The 22,967-nt window shown below is 38.3% G+C and overlaps 1 protein-coding gene across 1 annotated transcript; it reads right to left on the bottom strand.

Annotated features, from left to right (window-relative positions):
- Positions 1-12,711: 12,711 nt before the first annotated feature.
- Positions 12,712-17,330, bottom strand: fut9a (fucosyltransferase 9a). Its single transcript, XM_061258890.1, has 2 exons — positions 17,220-17,330; positions 12,712-13,889 (listed from the first exon to the last, which is right to left on the bottom strand). Exon 2 carries the CDS (start codon positions 13,879-13,881, stop codon positions 12,805-12,807), a length of 1,077 nt encoding a protein of 358 aa, XP_061114874.1. The 5' UTR covers positions 13,882-13,889; positions 17,220-17,330; the 3' UTR covers positions 12,712-12,804.
- Positions 17,331-22,967: the final 5,637 nt, after the last annotated feature.

The following is a 22,967-nucleotide window of genomic DNA, read 5'->3' as shown; positions in this document are numbered from 1 at the left end:
ATGACTTTCTGTCATTGTTGATAACATTTACGGTTTTTGCATAGGCTAGTGACTTACCAGTAGTTACTTACAGTGTATTGTGTAGTGGGTTGAGGTGCATTGTGGGAACTGCCAAGTCTTGGTCTGCGGGGCCTGGGGTCAGTCAGAGTAGAGTGGCTGCCCGTTCATGGCAGGCCATGAGTTTTCTGGTCCCCGATTGCGCTTGACAGTGGTTGCAGGTTGCCATCGATAGGCTACTGATTACACAAATGTATCCTATTTGTTATCAAGTTTGTAAGTTAAAATCATGCCAGTTAAGTCAGATTTTTGAAATTGCACAAGTCCGGACAATAAATGAATACTGACACACTGTCCGTGGCACTAGGATGGTCCAGTTGGGGAAATGTCATCAATATGAAAGGGAAAGCATTATGGGAAACTCTCTGCGATCTAAAAATGCAAAACATGACTTTTATGAACTGAAATCCCATCATATTCAGTATTTAGTATTTGTATTTAAACCATGAAACATATACTTTGAACCAAGACTTCAAGGCTATATAGTATGCTTATATTTAGCTTTCGCCCCTCTATTTTTATAAGGAGCAGTACACCAGAAGTATCTTTCCCAAAACATCAGCTTTACCTCACTATTACAGAGCCTAAGTTCTAAAAACTAGTCTACAACAAATAGTCAACTTGGAACGAGACTGGACATGGTCAGTTTCGGAAACATTAATCTATGAGAGCAGACATTCTAAAACTGGACAGTACACTAGGACTTTTCTGTCGTTCTAAAACCGCCCATCTCTTCAACTATCAACTGGTTTTAGCTATGGGCTACAATAGCTTACTTAGGCAGGCAGCTAGCCCCAGGCTATACAAGGTACCGAAATCACGGTGGATAATAAATACAAGGGGTGAGCCAAGTTTACAGAGCACGAGTGTTGTACAAGCAATTGGATCAATATCCGTGATGATTGAAGAATTGCCACGGTTTATATATCCATTTTTTTCATTGGGTGCATTATGTTGGTAAATGGGGGGTTGCAACTTTAAGAGTAGGTGTTGTATTTTTTTTTTTTTTTCAGTGTTCTGATTGGTTTGTGTTGTGTGTATGGGCATGCTGGGAATGGTTACTCCAGAGTTTGTTTTAAAACAGAGAAAAGCTGGTAGCAGAACTGAGCTGTATTTGTTTTATTTTGGTGCAATGAAAAAAGGACTGCCTCAAAAGAAAGACTCTCGCCTTCTGCAGCTGAATACTATGTTGTTTATTACCCTGAAGTTTGCTGACAATGCAGACAGATATGCAGGTACAGCTCCCTTATTAGTGCACATTTTAAAACAGGCTTGTAAATGGACTCACTGTGAACAGAACACAGGGATGGCCGCTTCCACCAGAAGTTAATTTCAGTCCAATGGTAGTTTTTCTCCTGAGTTATGTGGTTTATGATTGTGTATGCTGTGAGGCGGAAGTGCTACCCACTGCACCATCTGTGCCGCCATGATAATGATTATAATAATAATTATACAGAAAACAACAAATAACTAGATAATTTCCCTGTGTTCTAAAGACTGTGTTAGTTCACTGTGTGGTTAATCTTAACATTCATTAAAGACTGATATTGTCTATATAAAATGATGTGTATATGTACATGAACAATTATACAAGAAACACTTTGAGCTGACCAGTTCCTCATCTCTCATTAGCAAGAGCTTCCTCACTACACTGTCACAATGTCACTCTAAGCTGAAACCATCCATACATGACTCGTACCAAGTTTTTATGAAAACGGAAGAAATTACATGTTACACACACCACAAACCAAAGCTGATAATTTCTTATTTATTTGTCATGAAAGTTGCACTGTTTGGAACATCGTAACATCGTAACTTGGTGTTCAGAGCATGGTGAGTCTGCGTTAGGCTATTAAACAGCCAACTTTACTGTTTGAAATTATACAGCACCATGGTGATGATATGAACAAAGATTCCATACAACGTAGCACTTTAAAAAATGAACAAAACTGAAACACCTTGAACACATTTCACAGTAAACAAACAAGTGTTTATATAAAAACTAGAGTTGATAAACTACTTTACTAATTAATTAGGCTACCCTTCAACTGAATTGAGCAGGCAAGGTGCTGTGATTTCTCACTTCTGATTTAGAATTTTCCTGTAAGCAAGTATCATATCGGCTGTGACACACAGTTGCTATCCCTTCCCATAACACGCACAGACACACACATATAAAAAGGTTGCTTTGCCTTCCTTATTGATTGTATGTTGGTGAAAAGAAAAACATTTTCAGCGCCTCATCTCTCTTCTCATACGGCACTGAGGACCCAGACGCAGACCAAGGGATAATCCAAAAACCTTGTTTAATAGTCCATGTTCAAAGCCAAGAGATCCAAAGACAATGGCAAAAACAGAAAGCAAAAGAAAATTTTAATAAACAAGCAAAAAAGGTCAAAATCCAGGTAATCAAAAGTCGAAGGTACAAAAGGGCTGAGGCAAAAAATCGAAAAACAAAGCAAATAAAACCAGAGGGCAAGGCAAACTCGAAAACAAATCAAAGGGGTGTCGGTAGGAATCTCTATAACAGGCGTACAAGGAACTCGGCACTATAAATGATCAACGTTCTGACAAAGAACAAAGAACAAAGTGGAGACTGCGGTTGAAATACATGAGGGAAGGTGAAAATCTAGGCGGGGCTCGGAATGAAGGTGCGCTAACAAATAGAAAACAGGTGGAAAACATAATAGGGTAATAATACAATAACAGAAGGGAGACGAAAACACGGACTGGAAGCACATAAACTAACATGTAAAACATACGGCTCCGGATTAGGGAGTAGACATTTGCATAGATTGAATACGTAGTGATAGTAAGAGACAGGTTCAAACACTTCGCTGAAACTAAGCAAGTAATCAGGGATAGCATAGGGAGGCAGAGTTATAGAACAGTGTGGAAAACTAAGAGATTGCGTTAGTGAGTTAGTTGCATGATTTATCTAAACTGCCCAATTAAAGTGACTGTTAGTTAGTAAGACAGTAAGTGTATTAATCTGATTAGTACTGTGCAATATCTAGATTAGTAGCAGTTAGTAAGAATAGTGCTTTACAACATTTAACTATCAAGAGAAGCCGGAAGTAAGAAATGCGAGGCTGGAAGAAATGTTTAAAACCCGGAAACTACCAAAACCACCCGAATAGTGAAGCACGCAGGCAGGGGGAGTGACTCGGGCTCGTAAACATTCAGACACAGACATCACAGGGGATCACGAATGTAATAACTGTAATGGGAACAATAACCAGATATGCATGATGATGAATAAATAACAAGAATAAACAATGGTAACATAGGTCCTGTGCCAACGACCTATACGACAAATCAGGGTGACATCACAACAGCAAAGAATTTACTTCTTGGTGGATGACGGTTCTGCCTCTGCTGCCTACTGACTTTGAGGAATATGAATAGCAGGCAGTGTTTACTAAGTCAATGTTGGAATATAAAAATAATTTGTGAAAACTGAACAAAATTGTTTTATTCATATGATGTGGCCTCGCTAGCTAATGTAACATTAACGTTAGCTGTCAGCACCATCGAGATATGGTCAGCACCCCCTAAAATTGGTGGTAACGTTAGCTAGCCAACATTATTATCATGAATGACCAGTGCAAACTAGCTAGCTAGTGTTATTGGAAACTCTATTATTGTCAAGTTACCACCAAAATTAGTTAGCTAACTAGTTTTACAACAGGCAAGGCCAGATTTAACATTTCATCGTTTCATGTTTGTAAAGTTATCATCCCAGTGTTTCTCTATATGGCCTCCAATGAGCGTCTGGTTTTTATTAACTAATGTTAGTTGCCAACAACGTTTGTGAAGGAAATTAGCAATACAATATGTAGTGACTTTTAGATCAAACAAAGGTCGCCAAGAGGCTTAGGTTGGCTTGTTGCTGTCTCACTCGTTCCATTGAATTCATGTCCAGTCGAAAGTAAAGTTTATGGTGTTTATTACGATCGAAGTCAAACGATATTAAACATGATGAAACTTATTCAAACAAACAAAACGAAAACATGACATGGCGTACGGTTAACAGAAAATATCCCGACCCAACTAACCCTCTCTCTCTGTCCTTCTGTCCAAGGGCCTCCCCCCACCTATGTAGGTAAAACCACACCCACACAAACGATTAGGACCCCAATCAAATAATTATTAGACAATAAGCAAAGGAAGATATACAGGCTCATAAGCAATAAATATAAACATACAAACAAAATAAACATTATGAAATATTATGGCTCATACACAATAAGAAGTTCCGGTTTAGTTTATTCCTCATGTTTCTGACTGATTCAAATGAATATGGTTCATTTCCATCACTCTCTCAATGATTCAAACTACTTATTTCCACTGTAAGAAACATTATTAGAAAATGGAAGATAAATGGAATATTAGACTCAGGGCAAGGTCTGGAAGACCAAAAAGATTTCAGATAGAATGCCCTGAGACCTGGTGAGAAATGTTTAAAAGAACCCACACATCACTCCAGAAGACAAATATGCAATATTTTAAAGTATTCCTGAAGTGTTTTATTCATAAATAACACTACTTTCTCTCATACCGCAGTCAAACAGTCGCTGCATGGAGTGCATAATCGATATTAGAGCGAGTCGATGGGCCTAGTCACATCGCATGTAGAAGCTATCCCTTGAGCAACGCCCCAGTGATAGTTCAGGGAACACATATAGAAAAGTATACATCTTTAGTAAGGTATACCTTAGAGCAGGGGTGTCAAACTGAATTCCCAGGGGGCCGCAGTGTCTGCAGGTTTTTGGGGTTTCCTTACAATCAGCTGTCAATTAAGGCCTTGTGTGGATTCTTTAGCCAATCAATGACTTGAATGAACCACAGATGCTGACAACATCTAAAAAACCAGCAGACACTGCAGCCCTCCAGGATTGGAGTTTGACACCTGTGCCTTAGAGTCTTCGTAAAGTGCTAAGAGACACCGTTATCGGGAAACTCACCCCAGGTTTGCTTCTGTTCACTTAAAAGTGGATTGTAAAAGGCTTTTTGACCAGGGGTGCCAAAACTTTTGCACACAACTCTACAATATGAAAACATAAACTTAAGTTAAAACATATTTTATTACAGCAGAATCTTGAATGTTTCTGCATTGAGTAATTCCCAATATTTTCTAAAACCTCTTACACATTGTAGGAAAAGGCTCAGTGCTCTTATCCTTGCCAGGGGACGGTGTATCAATTATTAATTAAGGCAGTGCCACTAATTGTGAATTGCATTAATAAAAATAACAACAATAATAACAAAATTAATTCATAATTTGAAAATTGTGTTTTTTAGGTTCATTCCTTAGAAGCACTGCATTTTCCACATTACACAATTACAGTATCTCTCAGTAATGGTGCTATTTTTGACGGCATTTTTTTGGCATCTTTATCAAGTGTGACAATAATTATGAGGCTGTCTGTTTGCGTATTGTCAATAAAATGGTACCTGTATCAAATTTCCCTTTCAGGAATATACAGTTCTCATTGATTGACCTTGAATAACATATGGTGTCATTGTAACAGCAGGGAGACTGTTGACTCGCTGAAGAGTGTCTGAAAATAATCTTGATGCTCAGGACAAAGAATTCACTGGACAACTGCTATTATCCAGGTCTTAATAGTTAAACTTACATATCTGAATTATTACAGCAATTTAACATGCACATGCCATATTTGGCCGTAAATAAAGAGACCGAATATGAAAGCTCTGTAATTCTCTGACACTTTATTGACAAAAACAGACATGTTTTACTCAATCACATTATTTGGCAAAACACAATGATTTGGCAATCAAAAAATCTATTACTGACACTGCACCTTTTCCAATTACCTGCAGCATAGGGGACCTCTCAGTTAACTGAATAAATTTGTATAGTGAAACAAAGCATGATGTCTTCTCTTAAAAAAAAACTTTACAAAACACATTGTATTTCTGAATGCAAGGACAAAATTGTGAGGCTTGTTCCTTTTTGAATCGATTCTGAACAGCAATATAGTTAATCATATGGGTACATCATTAAATCATCTTTTTGTAAATGTTATATTAATTGCTGCTAAAATTCAGCCCCCTAGATGTTACTGCATTTACTGGAGGTGAGACACATGAAACGCACCCCCCTTGTTTTCAAAGTGCAAGAAGGCAAAGCCTTAAAATAAATAAAAACATTAGAATAAATAAATGTGCAGATCCCATTTGAATGGAATGTTATTATCCATACAAAAAACAGGGAAAAGACAATTATATGCTTTGTACAAAACCAGCAAAAAGTACCATAAAAGTAAAAAAAAAGTAAAAGTAAAGTAAATGTTGACTGAATTGTACTGACATGCTGTTCTGCACACAAATCTTTAGGTTTCTGTGAAAGAATAAGCAGTTGTTTTAAAATGATCTGTATGGCCTCAGGAGAGAGGAGAGGTGCAATGTGTCACATTTTGTTGTCATCTTTGCTATTTTTGTTAATGGTGCTTTTGTTAATTACTTATAACCCTTAATTGTGACATTTTGCAATAATTTTGTCTCAGCTATTTCTTTGCTTTGGCTATAGCCTAATTTTGAGTGCATTGCCAGTGCAAATTGGAACAGCATGTTGGAATTTGATTTGTCAGAGAGAAACTGAAAGATGTATGCTGTGACAGCCAGCAAGAGACCAAAATACATAGTCAGTTACAAATAGAAAAAGTGAGATAGGGAAAGTGAAAGAGGGAGAGACAGTGATAGATGGAAAGAATGCAGCAAAAAATACATAGAATTATAAACCTGTAAAGTGTATTACATTACCAGTCTCCACAAACTCCCTCTGTTTTAATACAGAGTGTAACTGTGAGCGCAATGGAAACATAATTGGGAGGTTCATATTTTAGGAGATTCAATGACGACGATTCACCAACACACAATAACACAGTTGGACACGGGCACCATCACAAAAGAGACGCACATTCTGAAATGAAACAAAGCACTGTAACTCTGGCGCAGACCCACAAGAAGACGGCAATTCGATAGCGTCAATGGGATTAGGTGTAATCCAAAATCCTGCCCTTGTTCCTCTTCTCCCCCCACTTGAAGAAAGTGTCCGTCTTACAACACTTGTCCGTCTTTAGTACCCCACAACTCCCCAGTTACTGGGCTGCCCACAGTGAGCCTCTCTTTCATATCGCTCATACAAGAGCACCTTTGATTGCATGGCACCTCAATTATCTCCAAAAAACAGTGTTTTTTTTCTTCTTTGCAGCTCTTCTGATCGGTATTGTTCTCTGTTCTCACAGAGCCAGAAAACATCAGCTGCTTTCCATCTGCATGTTGCGGTCAAAAGTAATTTCACATAAAGAACTCCCCAATGTCCATTTATTATGAAAAAAACCCCACCAGAGACCGTTACTGTGGTTTGCATCAAGCTGACATATTTACTGACACTATTTACAGCAGATTATGTACAGATATACAAGATTACAGCTGAAGAAAACTAATCGTGAGAACATTGCGTGCGTAATCCAAGTGGTCTGCTTAGATCGTAATGAATTTTTACAAAAAGAATTTACAGTTTATGGCAGGTTGTAACTCAGGCAGATGTAATTTTCTTCTCTGCTGAACACCTTACAACAGGGCTCCCTCAACCTTCCTCCTGGAAAGCCATTGGATAGGTGGTTTTTGGTGTCAGAATGTACTAGATCAAGTAAAGCAGGTGATTACACAGTTAACTCATCTGGTTTCTTGATTTAAAATATGTTTGCTGACTTTTAAGACGGGTACAAAAACCAGCCGACATTGTGACTCAAGGGATGGTGACCCCCTGCTTACATTCTTACACAAAGTATAACTGTGAATATAGCCCAGAAAACAGTCTTGAAATTGTTTATGCAATTCATGTAACAGTTCCATGCAACACTTCACTGTTTATAATTGTTATTGTAGGATGTCTCTTATTAACACAATTTAATTTGCTCTGATTAAAAACAAATCCACTGGAAAACTCAAGTGCTTTAAGGCTTTCAATCCACGCTCAATAATGAACAGCAATAAATATGCCAATTGTGTGGGTACATGCCTGATTCAATCACACACCAATGTAGTTTGTTCTTGAATTCAAATGGCAAATTTAAGCAAGTTAGTCTTGACTATTCCACCACTGTTTGTACATAGTTTTCCTTTAACTTCAGTGGCAGTTGAAATGAAGATCATATGTCTGTATCACTGCGATGGACTGGCGACCTGTCCAGGGTGTATTCCTGCCTTTCGCCCAATGTATGCTGGAATAGGCTCCAGCCCCCCTGCAACTCTGTTCAGGATAAGCGGGTTCAGATAATGGATGGATGGATGGATGTCTGTATCATTAAAGATACAAACTAAATTCCTTATATTTTCAGACGCAAGAACAAAGCACATTCCAGTTGAAAGAATCTGGGGCAATGTTTCCCTTCCCCTTCAATATATTCCAGTCTGATTAAAGTAGGCCACTACCTTCTACCTCTGCATGCTTTAATACCAGCATTTTGTTATTTTCCCTGGCCTTTCAATAATGCAGTGATTGAAATGGAATGATTCATTGACTGATAGTAATGCAGGAAAAAAAAGCTCAACTAGCATAAACCAAAAAGTGTAAAATTGAATCAATTACATTACCAGAACATATTACAATTGATATAGGAAATGCGACAGTAAGTACTTATCTTGAAGACAAATTCTCATTGTAATTGGCAGTCATTTGTTCCCATAAATACCTTATAGTTTTGTTATTAGCTCTATAATTAATAGTGCAAACACTGTTTAACAAACAATGTACAGTATATCAAGTCCTATTTTATGTGGAAAATTCATATTACACAGATCTGCAATGTGGGGTAGGGGATATTCTGCAGAAACATAATTAATTGACATTAAGCAATCCCAACAAAAAAACAAAAAAAACAAAAAAACAATTGCTCTTGTTTCTTTACATTATTTTCAAAATATAATGTAGTGCAGCCTAAATTCAAATGTACTCTTTTTTAAGTTAAACAAGGGTATGGTTTACATCATTACAAATATTGAAGGCAGTAGATGCACTTTTTTACATTTGTATATCAGTCCACTGATCATAAAGCCTGTATTATCCAGTTTTGAGGATGTGTACAAAACTGAACGCATGAGCATGAATTACAATATCACTTCAGTTCCTGGTCTTGGGAGTTTTTTTTTTCTAGAAGGCAACAACACTCCCCATTCTTAATCCACCAAAAACAAATGTCGTCCGAAAAAACACGTTATTGTGAACAGAAATCATGGCGTGTGAACATTTCACATTTGTATAAGAAGTCAAATCCATAACTATTCACAGTGACAATAGTAGGTTGTTCACTAGCCTCCCATAAGCAAATAGTATATATACGTAGCTAATTCCTTCAGCCAGATGGTTTCCAGCAGCCTTCATCTCTGTAAACTGGAATTCAATGTATATTACCGGTATGATACTAATATCTGTGTTTGATGGGTATGTCTACACAGTAGGATCAATGGGAATACTTAAAAAAAGAAGCGGTCGGACTCCTGAGAGTACTCCCACATGCTTTAATGGTGAGTCTCATCAATTCCCCCTGCCAGCTCAGCTCCAGATCTAAGTTGTCTTTTCATGATCTTACCTGCTCTGACATCACACACAGTCTCAGTCAGTGTTGATCTATAAAAAGCCTAATATTAATACATCCTAAGCTCATAATACAGTATGCTACAGTAGAGTGGGTGGCATTTTAACAAGGAACGTTAATGGAGTCAGCGAAGTTAGCTGAATCTGTAATCGTTTTATGTAGTAATACTGAGTATACTGAGTGCTAACCAATTCCTAAGCAAGGGGATTCTGCATCAAACGAGTTAAACCACCTCAGCACCCTTGAAAAGGGTAACTTGGGGCAGATTAGTACATGTTCACTGCATAGTAGTACAGTATATGCTCAATATTCAAAGCTGGTGCAATATACAGTATGGTTAATAAAGTAACTTACCTCTTAACTAAAAGTATTATTTGTAAAGATGTATTTTTGCTAAATTAAACAATGCACTTTCTCTAATGTTGAAAAACAGTGGAACATTTATTTAGTATCAGTTTAAAAATAATATTCGCACATAAAATATGATTTGAATATGGCCACACACAAACATAAGGAAGACATTTCAGTGGTTTCTAAGGAAATCCTTAACTGTACTTTATTGATATTTTCTTTGTTTATTTACTTATTTTTGTGGCCATTTCAAAAATGAATATTCTTCCCCGTTACGGACCTTTACCCACATTTATAAGAACGCTGAGGAAAAATATAGAACGTTGCTGCCTTCCACATAGACCCAGCCACAATTAACATAAGTCCTGAAATTTAAATGCAAGTGTTTATGGTTGAGAGAGATCAGCGATCACCAAAATGAGCTCTCCATTTTGTGCTTATAATGACACTTGCAATGGATTTTTAAATAAACACTAATGACAAATGTTCATCAAATCAACAGCGAACTATTTTAAAGAAGGAATCTGTCTTTTTTTAGAGAGGCAAGCAGAATGGGCTAAGTCAACACAATGGGTGGCTAATTTGGCTAATTTGGATACACTAATGAAACTCAAACCAGCAAACAATGTTGACAGAATACCCCATAGAGAAAATTCTGAATGAATTACAACTGTTATGGCATTGGTCTGACACTGAAAAAGTGTATCTAATGGTTTAACAGATACCAGATCTTGGTTTTCATTCTGTTGCCATATTTTAAAATGGCAGTAGGAGGTGGGGTGGTGTAAGTACTCAACCTTACACCCCCCCCCCCCCCCCCCCCTCCTCCCAACAATTAAAAATACAATAAAATCAAATAAATGAATACTCACAGTATATTTGCAGTATATTTATAACTACTATTCAAAACCCTTTAAATATAGACTGCATAGATATATGCTATATCTAATTAATCTTTCATGTGCTTTTTTACAATTACCTTGTTTTGTAAAATAAATAGATTCTTACTTAGAAAAGTCTTCCCAACATTGATCATCTTGTTCTTCTATATAACATTAATGACTGTACTATATAGTCAGCACTCTCTATTTGAAAATACTGTCAGATAAAATAACATAATTTTAAATGCCATTTTTAGAGCCATGTGATCATTATATTAAGTTTCTTTTATATAATTACACAACTGAAAGCAAGGATTTTGAAGACTACCCAATGCTACTTAATGTTGTTAATATTCTACTGATCCAAATAAACATTTTTGCCCATCTAAACCCTGAATAAAACTTGCCCTTTTCACATGTTAAAATCACAAATACACACTATCCTTCCATCTTTAACTTCAAGCAGGAACACTTACAAAAAATGCCATATTTACTAAAAAAACGCCACCTTTTCATGATGGAATTTTTGTAGCAATATTGATTCAATGTGTTTATGCATTCTTATTGCTTCTGTATATTATATTTTCCACTGTTGGTGTCCGCTTTGACGATCCTGTATTCAGAATATTCAAATGTGATGATATACGCGGAGTAACTTTTATGCTGAATGTGAAAGAGCCAAAAAGTGTGTTGGTTTGATATGTTGCTCAATATTACCGAGTCATACAACATTGTTGGTTGTAGTAGAGTCATTCCAGTGGATTCTGTGACCACCCTTTTTATTGATGATCCTTTCACTTGGACAATTTTAGAAAAAAAATGCTCCCACTAGAGCACAAAATCCAAGATGACTGCCGCTGGCCATTTTGTAAATTGGATGTGCCATTGTATTTGAACCAGATGTGCAGATGTTCAGTCTTATAATGCATAGGTCAACAGTGCATTGTGAGGCAATGATGAAGGATGGTGTTCAAAAACATAAAAGCTTGAAAAGAATTAATTCCATTCCTCAGGTCTAATCACAATATGACAGTGATCACAGTGTATACAAATGCATTCTAATAATGAAAATTGATGCTGGTGGTTGATTCTGCAGTACTAGAAGTTTCCAGAGGGGTACACAGACTATTTTTTCTAAATGGTCCAAGTAAATGACTCAACAATAAAAAGTTAAGAGCAAAGTGGTCACAGAATCCACTTAAATGACTCTTTAGTGTTGTCTCATGGCAGTCTTCATTTTCAAAAATATGCTACCACTGGATCACCTTAGATTACCTCACAAAAATAAGCACTAAATATGCTACTAGTAATAGCCTCATTGCAATGGAACTGAATGTCCACCACCAGTCACCAAATCCACCAAAACATTAAAACAAATGCTATTTTTTCCATGTTTACTCACCACTATGAGGGGCAATTGCTAGAATAAAACAAAATGTCAGTAAGGAAAGGAAGTAAAAAAGGAAGGAATGTAACATCTGCTTGGATCAACTGCTTAACGAGAATAACTGAAACTATAGTGCATTGTGGTTAGCATGAAGGAGATGCTTTACAGTTCCACCAGGGTAAAGGGGAGGGATTAGGGTCTTTGGCCACAGTAAACTATAATTCCGTAGAACATCTGCGAATTTGAAATCCTATAAATGCATCACAAGTGATGTCAAACACATTGAACTGCAAGTTCCAAATAGAAGATAACTTATCAATAGAAGTGTTGCTCTGGAAATCACTTCACAACACAGGAAAAAAATTGAAAACAAACAAGGGTCATACTTTTTTCAAAGATGCATGCATTCAATTAATGAACAGTGGATTATTCTTTCAAATGTACTCATAATTTGCCAAAAGAATGATTGTGTCATCCACAAACAGCAGTTTAGTTTATTTTAACCCCAGTACCATTTGTCAAGGTTATTGAAGACCTTGTACTCCTTGTGCCTTTTAATGTAATCACAAGCGAGGCAAGTGTGTTCTGCCCAAAAATAAGATTTCTTTACAGTAAAGTGCTTATGCCAGCGAAAATAACGAAGGTACATCTCTTCGTTCTTGTCCAGGAAAAATATGAAATCAGCCAGCTCTTTCGGGGAGAGGAAATCGTCCACATGGATGAAGGCATCGCCGGGAACAAAGTTCTCGTAGTTCTGCCTCGATGGCCCGAGGACGATCGGCACTGAGCCGACAGCTAGCGGGTTGTACAGCTTCTCTGTAATGTAGTCTTTGTGGATGGAGTTCTCAAAGGACAGATAGAACTTGCAGGTGGCTATGATTGGGAAGAAGTTCTGGTCATTGACGTACTCCCCGAAAGCTTGCCCATAGGCGTGAATCTCCACGTACTTGTAGAGCTCGTTGTAGTATTTGACACGGATGTGCTCAGGGTTCCAGTTGCTGACGATCCAGCAGATTAGCTTGCTCTTGCTTGGCACCACAAACTCCTCCTCCTTCTGGTTCGCAACTATGGACCCATAAGGCACTATGATGTCAGCGTCCTGACGGTAATTCAGTGTCAGGTTGAACAGGTTCTCCAGACCAGGCAACTGTGAAGAGTGTGATGGCGACTCGAGGTTCATCCAGATCCATTTCTGGAAAGAGGGCCGCTGCAAGGGGGGGAGATTTGAAAGGTTGCTGCTGATGTCGCGGTGGTGGATGATAACCCCGTCTGACTGGTTGTAGAGATTCCTGTCAGCGGTCAAGTAACAACCGTCAATGTTAAACAGCGAACTGCAGACGCTGAGATCGTAGGTTTGGCCAAAGGGCCACAGCCAAATTAGTATGATAGTTTGATTCTGCTCATTTTTGGCAAACAGGTGCTTCACCTTGAGTGTGGATGTTGCTGACTCCACTGGGCCAGATAGCCAGCTACTGGATGGCTTAAAATACATCAAAAACAGAGTCACAAAACAGCCCAGTAAAAAGGTGGCGATTAAGAGAGGTCGTAGAATTCCGTGGAAAGAGGCAGATGGCATGCTTTTTCCTTTAAAATCAATGGAAGGAAAGGCACAACAATAAAATTGTATTCAGTACAACGAAACATCTGTCTGTGCTTTTTAACATGCTGTTTAATTATGCTTCTTAATAACACAACATATTAAATGTGTTCTGTCATGACAATGTGTGATAACCACTTCATTAGTAGTTCATTTAATGTTATTCAGACAAATTTGAGTTTGTCAGTTCCCCTGTGCAACTGGTTGTCTTTACAAATAAACAAAGTACAAAGTAGTTCATACTCAATTAGGTAGTGCAGTACATGTGGGAGTGAGTAACTGCTTCAGCAGGAAGCGACATTGCTCCCACTGTAGAATTCAATATGACATTTTGATTGGGTTCATATTTACCAGGAGCCAGAAACCTTTCATGAAAATCCAGCTGTTATCCATGCAGTCTTTTTTTAAATGAAGAGCAACACCTTTGCATCAGAAGTGTAAAAAATAAAAACATAGAAAAGGTGACTCGGTGACAGTGTGATGGATTTGCCCTATAGAACTGTCAGTACACTTCTGACTGAAATGTGTGAAGGTAATATGAAGGGCTGCATCTGACAAGTTTAAAGGTTTGTTCTAGATTAATTTCAGATTAATCCTGAATAATTTCACTGAATTGAGTGAAAATAATATTTATGAAATCAACAGTAATGCTGTCCATTTTGACTGCTCTTAATATTTATTCATAAAGATATTTATCTGAAATAGATATATCCAGCCAAATGCAAGGATATCCATATCTATAGTCTTGATTGCTGTTGGAGTCATAGGAATGCAGCAGCAGAAGGAATTCTGAAGCATACAGAAGCTCTTGTCTGCTCAGGTTCAATCAAAGGCCTATAAACTCATTGGGGGTGTTTCATTCCACAGCAAGGCAAAGATCCCAAACATACAGCCTTATAATGGCTTCACTGATTTTCATTGCACTAGGCAAGTCACTGAATTCAGCTGAAACAGTCCAATTACTTTTGGTCCCCTAAAATGAAGGGACTATGCATAAAAATGGCTCTAATTCCTACAAGGATCACCCAATATGGGTATAGATACTGTCAAATTAAAGGTGACTGTGCAATTTGGAATTCATATTAATTTGTTTCATTAAAAATTCAGTGTGCTGGAGGACTGAGCCAAAAGAACAGAAAATTTACCAAATAATCTCCAAATACTCACGGACTGCACTGCATTTACATATCCTATTATATAAATATTCTATAGATATATATATATTAGTAGTAGTAATTATATATATATATATATACAGTGAAAAAGTGTTTGCCCCTTCCTGATTTCTTATTTTTTGCATGTTTGTCACACTTAAATGTTTCAGATCATCAAACAAATTTAAATATTAGTCAAAGACAACACAAGTAAACACAAAATGCAGTTTTTAAATTATTATTATTAAGGGAGAAAAAAAATCCAAACCTACATGGCCCTGTGTGAAAAAGTGATTGCCCCCTAAACCTAATAACTGGTTGGGCCACCCTTAGCAGCAACAACTGCAATCAAGCGTTTGCGATAACTTGCAATGAGTCTCTTACAGCGCTGTGGAGGAATTTTGGCCCACTCATCTTTGCAGAATTGTTGTAATTCAGCCACATTGGAGGGTTTTCGAGCATGAACTGCCTTTTTAAGGTTATGCCACAGCATCTCAATAGGATTCAGGTCAGGACTTTGACTAGGCCACTCCAAAGTCTTCATTTTGCTGGTGTGTTTTGGATCATTGTCCTGCTGCAGAACCCAAGTTCGTTTCAGCTTGAGGTCACGAACAGATGGCCGGACATTCTCCTTCAGGATCCTGAAGCAGCAAAGCAGCCCCAGACCATCACACTACCACCACCATATTTTACTGTTGGTATGATGTTCTTTTTCTGAAATACGGTGTTACTTTTACGGCAGATGTAATGGGACACACACCTTCCATAAAGTTCAACTTTTGTCTCTTCAGACCACAGAGTATTTTCCCAAAAGTCTTGGGGAACATCAAGATGTTTTCTGGCAAAATTGAGACGAGCCTTAATGTTCTTTTTACTCAGCAGTGGTTTTCGTCTCTGCCATGCAGGTCATTTTTGCCCAGTCTCTTTCTTATGGTGGAGTCATGAACACTGACCTTAACTGAGGCAAGTGAGGCCTGCAGTTCTTTGGATGTTGTTGTGGGGTCTTTTGTGACCTCTTGGATGAGTCGTCGCTGCGCTCTTGGGGTAATTTTGGTCGGCCGGCCACTCCTGGGAAGGTTCACCACTGTTCCATGTTTTCGCCGTTTGTGGATAATGGCTCTCACTGTGGTTCGCTGGAGTCCCAAAGCTTTAGAAATGGCTTCATAACCTTTTCCAGACTGATAGATCTCAATTACTTTCTTTCTCATTTGTTCCTGAATTTCTTTAGATCTCGGCATGATGTCTAGCTTTTGAGGATCATTTGGTCTACTTCACTTTGTCAGGCAGGTCCTATTTAAGTGATTTCTTGATTGAGAACAGGTGTGGCAGTAATCCGGCCTGGGTGTGGCTAGAGAAATTGAACTCAGGTTTGATAAACCACAGTTAAGTTATGTTTTAACAGGGGGGGCAATCACTTTTTCACACAGGGCCATGTAGGTTTGGATTTTTTTTCTCCCTTAATAATAAAAACCTTCATTTAAAAACTGCATTTTGTGTTTACTTGTGTTGTCTTTGACTAATATTTAAATTTGTTTGATGATCTGAAACATTTAAGTGTGACAAACATGCAAAAAAATAAGAAATCAGGAAGGGGCAAACACTTTTTCACTGTATATATATATATATATATAATTACTACTAATTACTACTAATTACTACTACTAATATATATATATCTATAGAATATTTATATAATAGGATATGTAAATGCAGTGCAGTCCGTAAGTATTTGGAGATTATTTGGTAAATTTTCTATTCTTTTGGCAAAAGTGCCTACTGTATTGATAAATGCATTTTTACCTTGAGGGTTTCTCAGAATAAGAATGCATGTATTGAATTAAAATGAGATATTAAATGAATTGATATCAACTGAATGAATAGGATTTTTTAAATATTTTTATATAATATATTTTTAAATTTTTAAATATTTTATTTAACTAACTAAGAACAAATCCAAATCCAGAATTCTATGTTAAATTCCTTTTTTGTTTAATTTGTTTCCCTTTTTTCACAATCATGAACTTCCAGTATTTATGACCATTGATGCTTTATGTGGTTATGGGCTATGCATTAGTTTTACTGTTGGTCATCGAATGAAAATAAAAAGGGTCACACAAAGAAATCAAACATGATTTGGGGATAATTGTCCGTTCGCATACTTACGTGAAATACTTGGAATGGTGTTGAAATCCAGGCAATATTAAAATTTTAATTCCATGTTAAATGCAATGTTAAAGGCAAAAAATGATCTTGCATTCCTGTTGCGAGGACAAGTTTATCCCCCTTTTGCCAATGATGAACTTAAACAAAAACAAAAGACCATTTAAAATGTATAAAAAACAAAAATGAAACCTGTTGAAGGGGTCACGGTCTTCCAGTGCATTTGATAAGAATTTGTTGATTTGTTGGTGTCCTTAGGTAATCCCAGTGCAGTCCTGCTCCTCTCCCTTCCCTGAAGGAGAGAGATAAATCAGATCGTTCAATTTACCACACGGATCACCAGACTTCTTGCAATGTGCATCCCACAGAAATACTTACTGCCTTGCAAAAAAAAACATTTCCAACCCCACCCGCTACAGTTGACAATCAGTTCAGGGTTATGCCAGAATGGGGTAAGGGCTGATGGAGAGTGTGAATGATTGAATATTTGTTTGCCTTTCTCCAAGAACACAATTCTTGATTGTGGATTACTGTAGAGAGGTCACGATAGATTTTTGACAGAGTAGGTCACTAGGCTGTATTGGATATAATGATGTTGGTTCAGCCAGGATACGTAACTGCAGGAACTCCGTCAGAATGTTGTTAACGAAGTGAAGTTGGTTTGAGATGCTAAAATTGAGCAAGTCTAAAGAAAACAAAAAGTAAAAGAACTTCCTCTTCAAGAGAGCATTCATTAAAATGTACCTAATAGGAACAGGTTTTCAGATTCATTTAGCGAAACTCAACACCCATGATTTGTCGTAATTTCAAAGACAATGACCAATGCTGGATTTTTTTGTGATGGAAAGTGAAACCTGCAGTAGTCCTTGCCCTGGATAGTGCTAGAGCATCAGTAGCATCAATAATCATTTTTACTGATAGGTCTGAGAATATTCACACAAATTGTATCACCTTAAAAGGGCAATACAGTTACACGTGTATAGGGATTCTCTGTCCATTAAAATGTGTACTTTTGTACTTTTTGGGTTCCTAGCATAGGCCTATGACTTTCAAATACTACTTTAATGGAGTCAATGTGTGTGAAAAGATGGTGTAGTATTGGTAGATACTGCAATTTGAATAAAATATTTTCAGAAATGTATAATCTGTTGATAGAGTGGAAGGCATGCAGCTGTCAAATACCTGTAAACAGCTAGACTTGTGTCTGCTACTCTTTGCAGCTCTTTTGGAGTGATGTGTGGGTTCTTTTAAGCATTTCCCACCAGGTCTCAGGCCATTCTATCAGAAATATCTCTTGGTCAACCTGACCTTGCTCTGACTTCTACTGTTCCATTTTCTAATAATCTTTCTGCCAGTGAAAATAAGTAGTTTGAAACATTGAGAGTTTTTTGTAGCCTCCTTCTTGGTGGAAATAAACCATCTTCATTCTGAAATACTTGGAGCACAGTTTAGAGTAGCCCATGGTTGTTAACACCAGACAGAACAACCACTGCAGGTGGATAGTTTAGAAGGCATGGAGTTACTTCAGAATAAAAAGTTTAGCCCTGGAATTAAACTCACCTGACTCATTGAAGCCCTAACAAGTAAATCACCTGGGTCTGGGCCTTAGTAATAATGTTTTTAAAAAGTAACAAAGAATAATCGAAAAGGCTTCCCACACAGGGCCCTTTTCCTTTTTTTATATAATTTATAAACAGTAAAAAATAAGGAAAAAACTATCTTGTTATAAAATTTGCTGAAAGATCTCATATTTAATTCTGTACCATTTAGAGTTCAGGTTTGATTTTGATAACATTGTAGGGACTACAACTTCCACATTCCCACAGGAAAATTCTGCGACGCCCGCCACGAATGACTTCTAACTTGGTTCAGCCAATCCCGTAATGGCGGGAGCAATAAACGGTCCCGTATAAGAGCAAGACACGTTCTTGGGATCTGCCTCTTCTGTCTCTTCTGCTTCTTCTCTTCGACTTTTTGGCCATTCGCTTCAGCTCATCTGCTCCGAGACTCGGACAGAGGCTGAATGCTGCACAGCGCACTACCAGGCCTACGGACACACCTCGCGGTAACTTCGTGGCCTATAGCGAGTGGAAACTGGTGTACGCGGAACGCTACATCAGTTTACCCCTGCAAAGCTCACCAAAGAACAACTACAACGAACATCCTTCCAGCAACCGAGTGGACCAGACGACAACGCGCGGCTAAGACGCCCCAGCCTGCTCATCTCTCCAGGACACGCATTCACAGCACCATCGCGGCTCCTATAAGGACGTCTTTTGGATCCAATGCGTATGGACTCAGTAAGAGAACAAACATTCAGGCATAGCCAGTGTTTAGTTTAGTCTTAACTGTTTTTGTGAATCTGTGTTTCAATATTTACCATCCTACCATTGTAATGTGTTTGGTTAGCTACATATATAGGTACGTGAATTGATTTGCCGTCTTTTGCGCATATATAGAGTAAAACTACGCAAGTAGTCCCTTCTCACAGCTAACTCTAACTCATTACCACACCCAGAACTCTAGCTTACTCAAGCTAGCTACTCCCACCTTTCCTTCGTTCAAGCGACAAGCGCGCTCGCGCGCGCCCACACACACGCATACACGCCCTAACTTAACCTACTAATTTACCCAACTAATTCCCGTTAGTTTATCTGTTCTGTGTTTGTACGTTGTTTAATAAATATATTTTATTAAACCCCGGTGGCCGTTTTGGAATCACAAAGACATGAGAGCCGAGTTAAAGGAGTCTTTCGAAGAACTTCCAACCTTCAGGTTATCGGTGTGTTCAATCATTAATATTGGTTATTTTAATTATTAATTGAAATACTAAATTTGTGGTTGGATATTTCTGATAACAGTAATTTTATGAGACTGATTTCTTTTTGCAGTTATACTGGCGCCCCGGTTTCGTAGAGAGTAAAATCCCTACGTTATTTGGCGGCCTGTGCGAGGACCCTACATAATTTGGAGCCCTGTGCGAGGACCCCTACATATATTGGAGCCCGTGAGAGGACCCCTACAATATACAGATTCATTTTAACAGAAATTTAAAACAGGGCTACCAAAATCTTTGCACCCCACTGTACTACAGGGAAGAGCTAGCGGTGATTGGAGAGCCGCATCATTGACATCAACAGGTACACTGTGTGCCTGACAAATGGCTGTTAGGAACTATTTCAGCAAGGTACCCAAGGTACCCGTGCCAACTTAAATTGACCCCTATCCCTGGAGGGACAGTGGTGTCTTGCTCATTTTCACCTCCTTAAAGATTGCACAGGAAGAAAGGTCTAGCTCAGCGCTACTCAACTCCACGTCCTGCAGACATTTGCTTCAACCGTGCTCTACAGCACCTGATTTCCCTAATTAGCTTATTATTTAGTAGCACTGGTCTAACACTCATGATGTGCTAGTGTATGATGAAAGGAAACGATTAGATATGAAGTTTAATAGACCCATTCCTGACAGGTCTGCATGCTTTCTAGAGGGCATCTGCATGTTGCAACATTGGCTCAGGTGGTAAGGCGGGCAGGCGGAGGGTTGCCGGTTCGATCCCACCCTGGGTGTGTCAAAGTGTTCCTGAGCAAGACACCTAACCCCTAATTGCTCCTGATGAGCTGTATGGTGCCTTGCATGGCAGTCGTCATTGGTGAGTGTGTGTATGAATGCGTGAATGAGAAGCATCAATTGTGCAGTGCTTTGAATAAAGGCGCTACGTAAATGCCATCCATTTACCATTTGAAGATATTGACTATAATCAGTGGAATTAGCATGGAAATGTAATAAAACAGAGCTGGTCGGTTGAGTGTACTGATCCTTCTTTTGAATTATTAAATGAAATTATTTGCTGAATAGAATTACTCTGCCGACAGTTTCCTGGTGTTATTAAATTTTGATCACTCATGACCGAGTGCCGCCTTTTGAGGACTCTTCCTGTTGCAAGCAAACAGAAAACACATACACATATGCTGTACCATGTTCAGCCATCTGCTGATCCCTGCTAACACACCCCGCCCCCACCTTTCAAACCTGCAAGGTGTTGACAGGGAATTTCATGCCAATTCCTCTGTTCTACATCAGCAGTAGGAATGCCTTAATATGACTATTATTATGATTATTTGTATTAATAATAATAATAGAATTATGATTATTATTATTAATATATTTATTTTAAGAAACCCCAGAATAACAACTGACCATCACCCCATCACACAAAGACAATTAGTCGTTTAAGGTTGGCCTTACAATTCTGCAATACATAGAACTGGGTTGAAAACAGAAAAGATGTGCTCCCCTAGCACATTAACCGACTGGGGTCAGATATGACCCTGTAACATTCATTCATTCTTTCGGAAATGTTTGTGTCCTGTTTTGTGGGAACACAGTGAGCACCATAATTCAGAGGAAAGTGACACATTTTTTTTATTTTCATTCTGTACTCTAGCACTCTAGGATACAGTGACAATGAGGTCTAAGGACTGACTGTCAGCTTTAATTTGAGGGTATTTTTATCCATATCGGATGAGCCATTTAGAAATTACAGAACCTTTTGTACATAGTCCCCCCATTGTCGGGCATCAAAAAATATTGGGCAGTGTAATGTAGACTAAAGTAACCATTTTAAATATGTGGTCACATATCCTTTGCATGCAATGACTGCTTGAAGTCTGTGATGCATAGACATCACCCAAAGCTGGGTATCTTCTCTTGTAAGGGTCTGCCAGGCCTGTACTACAGCCATCTTAAGTTCCTGCTTGTTGCTGGGACTTTTTGGATTTTCCACTTTTTGGCCATCAAAAACCCCTTTATTCCTCTCGCAGTAGAAGTTTTGGGTCATTGTCTTGTGGCATGATACGTTTGGATGCATTTGCTTTCATCTGAGCAGATAAAATATTTCTGTAGACTTCAGAATGCATTGTTCTACTTCTATCTGCAGTCACATCATCGATGAAGATAAGTGAGCCTGTTCTACTGGCAGCCACACAGGCCCAAGCCATAACACCCTCTCCACCATGTTTCATGGTATGCTTTGGATCATGGGCATTTCCTTTTCTTCTCCACACTTTCCTCTTTCCATCACTCTGGTGCATGTTAATCTTTGTCACATCTGTCCACAAGACTTTGTTCGAGAACTCTTGCTTTTTAGGAAACTGTAATCTCACCTATCTGCTCTTTAGGCTTATCAATGGTTTGCATCTTATAGTGTATCCTCTGTAGACCTGCTGCTGGCACAACATATTCACCATATAAAAATGATTAATTAATAATGGTTGCAGCACTGTACCCATTAGCTTGCAGGCTACTTTATTTGTTCTGTGATCCATTTTTAAAAGTGTCAGATTAAAACAAAAACACTCACGTACACACACAGAGAGAGAGAGAGAGAGAGAGAGAGAGAGAGAGAGAGAGAGAGAGAGAGAGAGAGAGAGAGAGAGAGAGAGAGAGAGAGAGAGAGAGAGAGAGAGAGAGCGACTTAATTAACATTGCAACTCAGATTTCAGGTCAAAGCACACTGTGTTTGGACTGGATTCAGGCCTGAGGCATACATTTACCGGGCACACAAGGCACATGTTAATGTAAAGTTATGGATATTTCAATCTAACCTTAATAGTGTGTTGTTCCACATAGGAGTGATTTTGGTAGGTGTCGGCAAATTCAAATGTCGGTACGTTTATTCGCTTTGTACAAAATCTTTGTTTAACCTTGACAAGTACATAGGCCTACTTGAAGAGCATGAAAGCTGTTTTTCTG

The sequence above is a fragment of the Conger conger genome, chromosome 1 (assembly GCF_963514075.1).
Source record: "Conger conger chromosome 1, fConCon1.1, whole genome shotgun sequence".
NCBI classification, from domain to species: Eukaryota; Metazoa; Chordata; class Actinopteri; order Anguilliformes; family Congridae; genus Conger; species Conger conger.
Note: the sequence above shows the minus strand (reverse complement) of the source record. Positions and strands in the feature narration are given on the sequence as shown.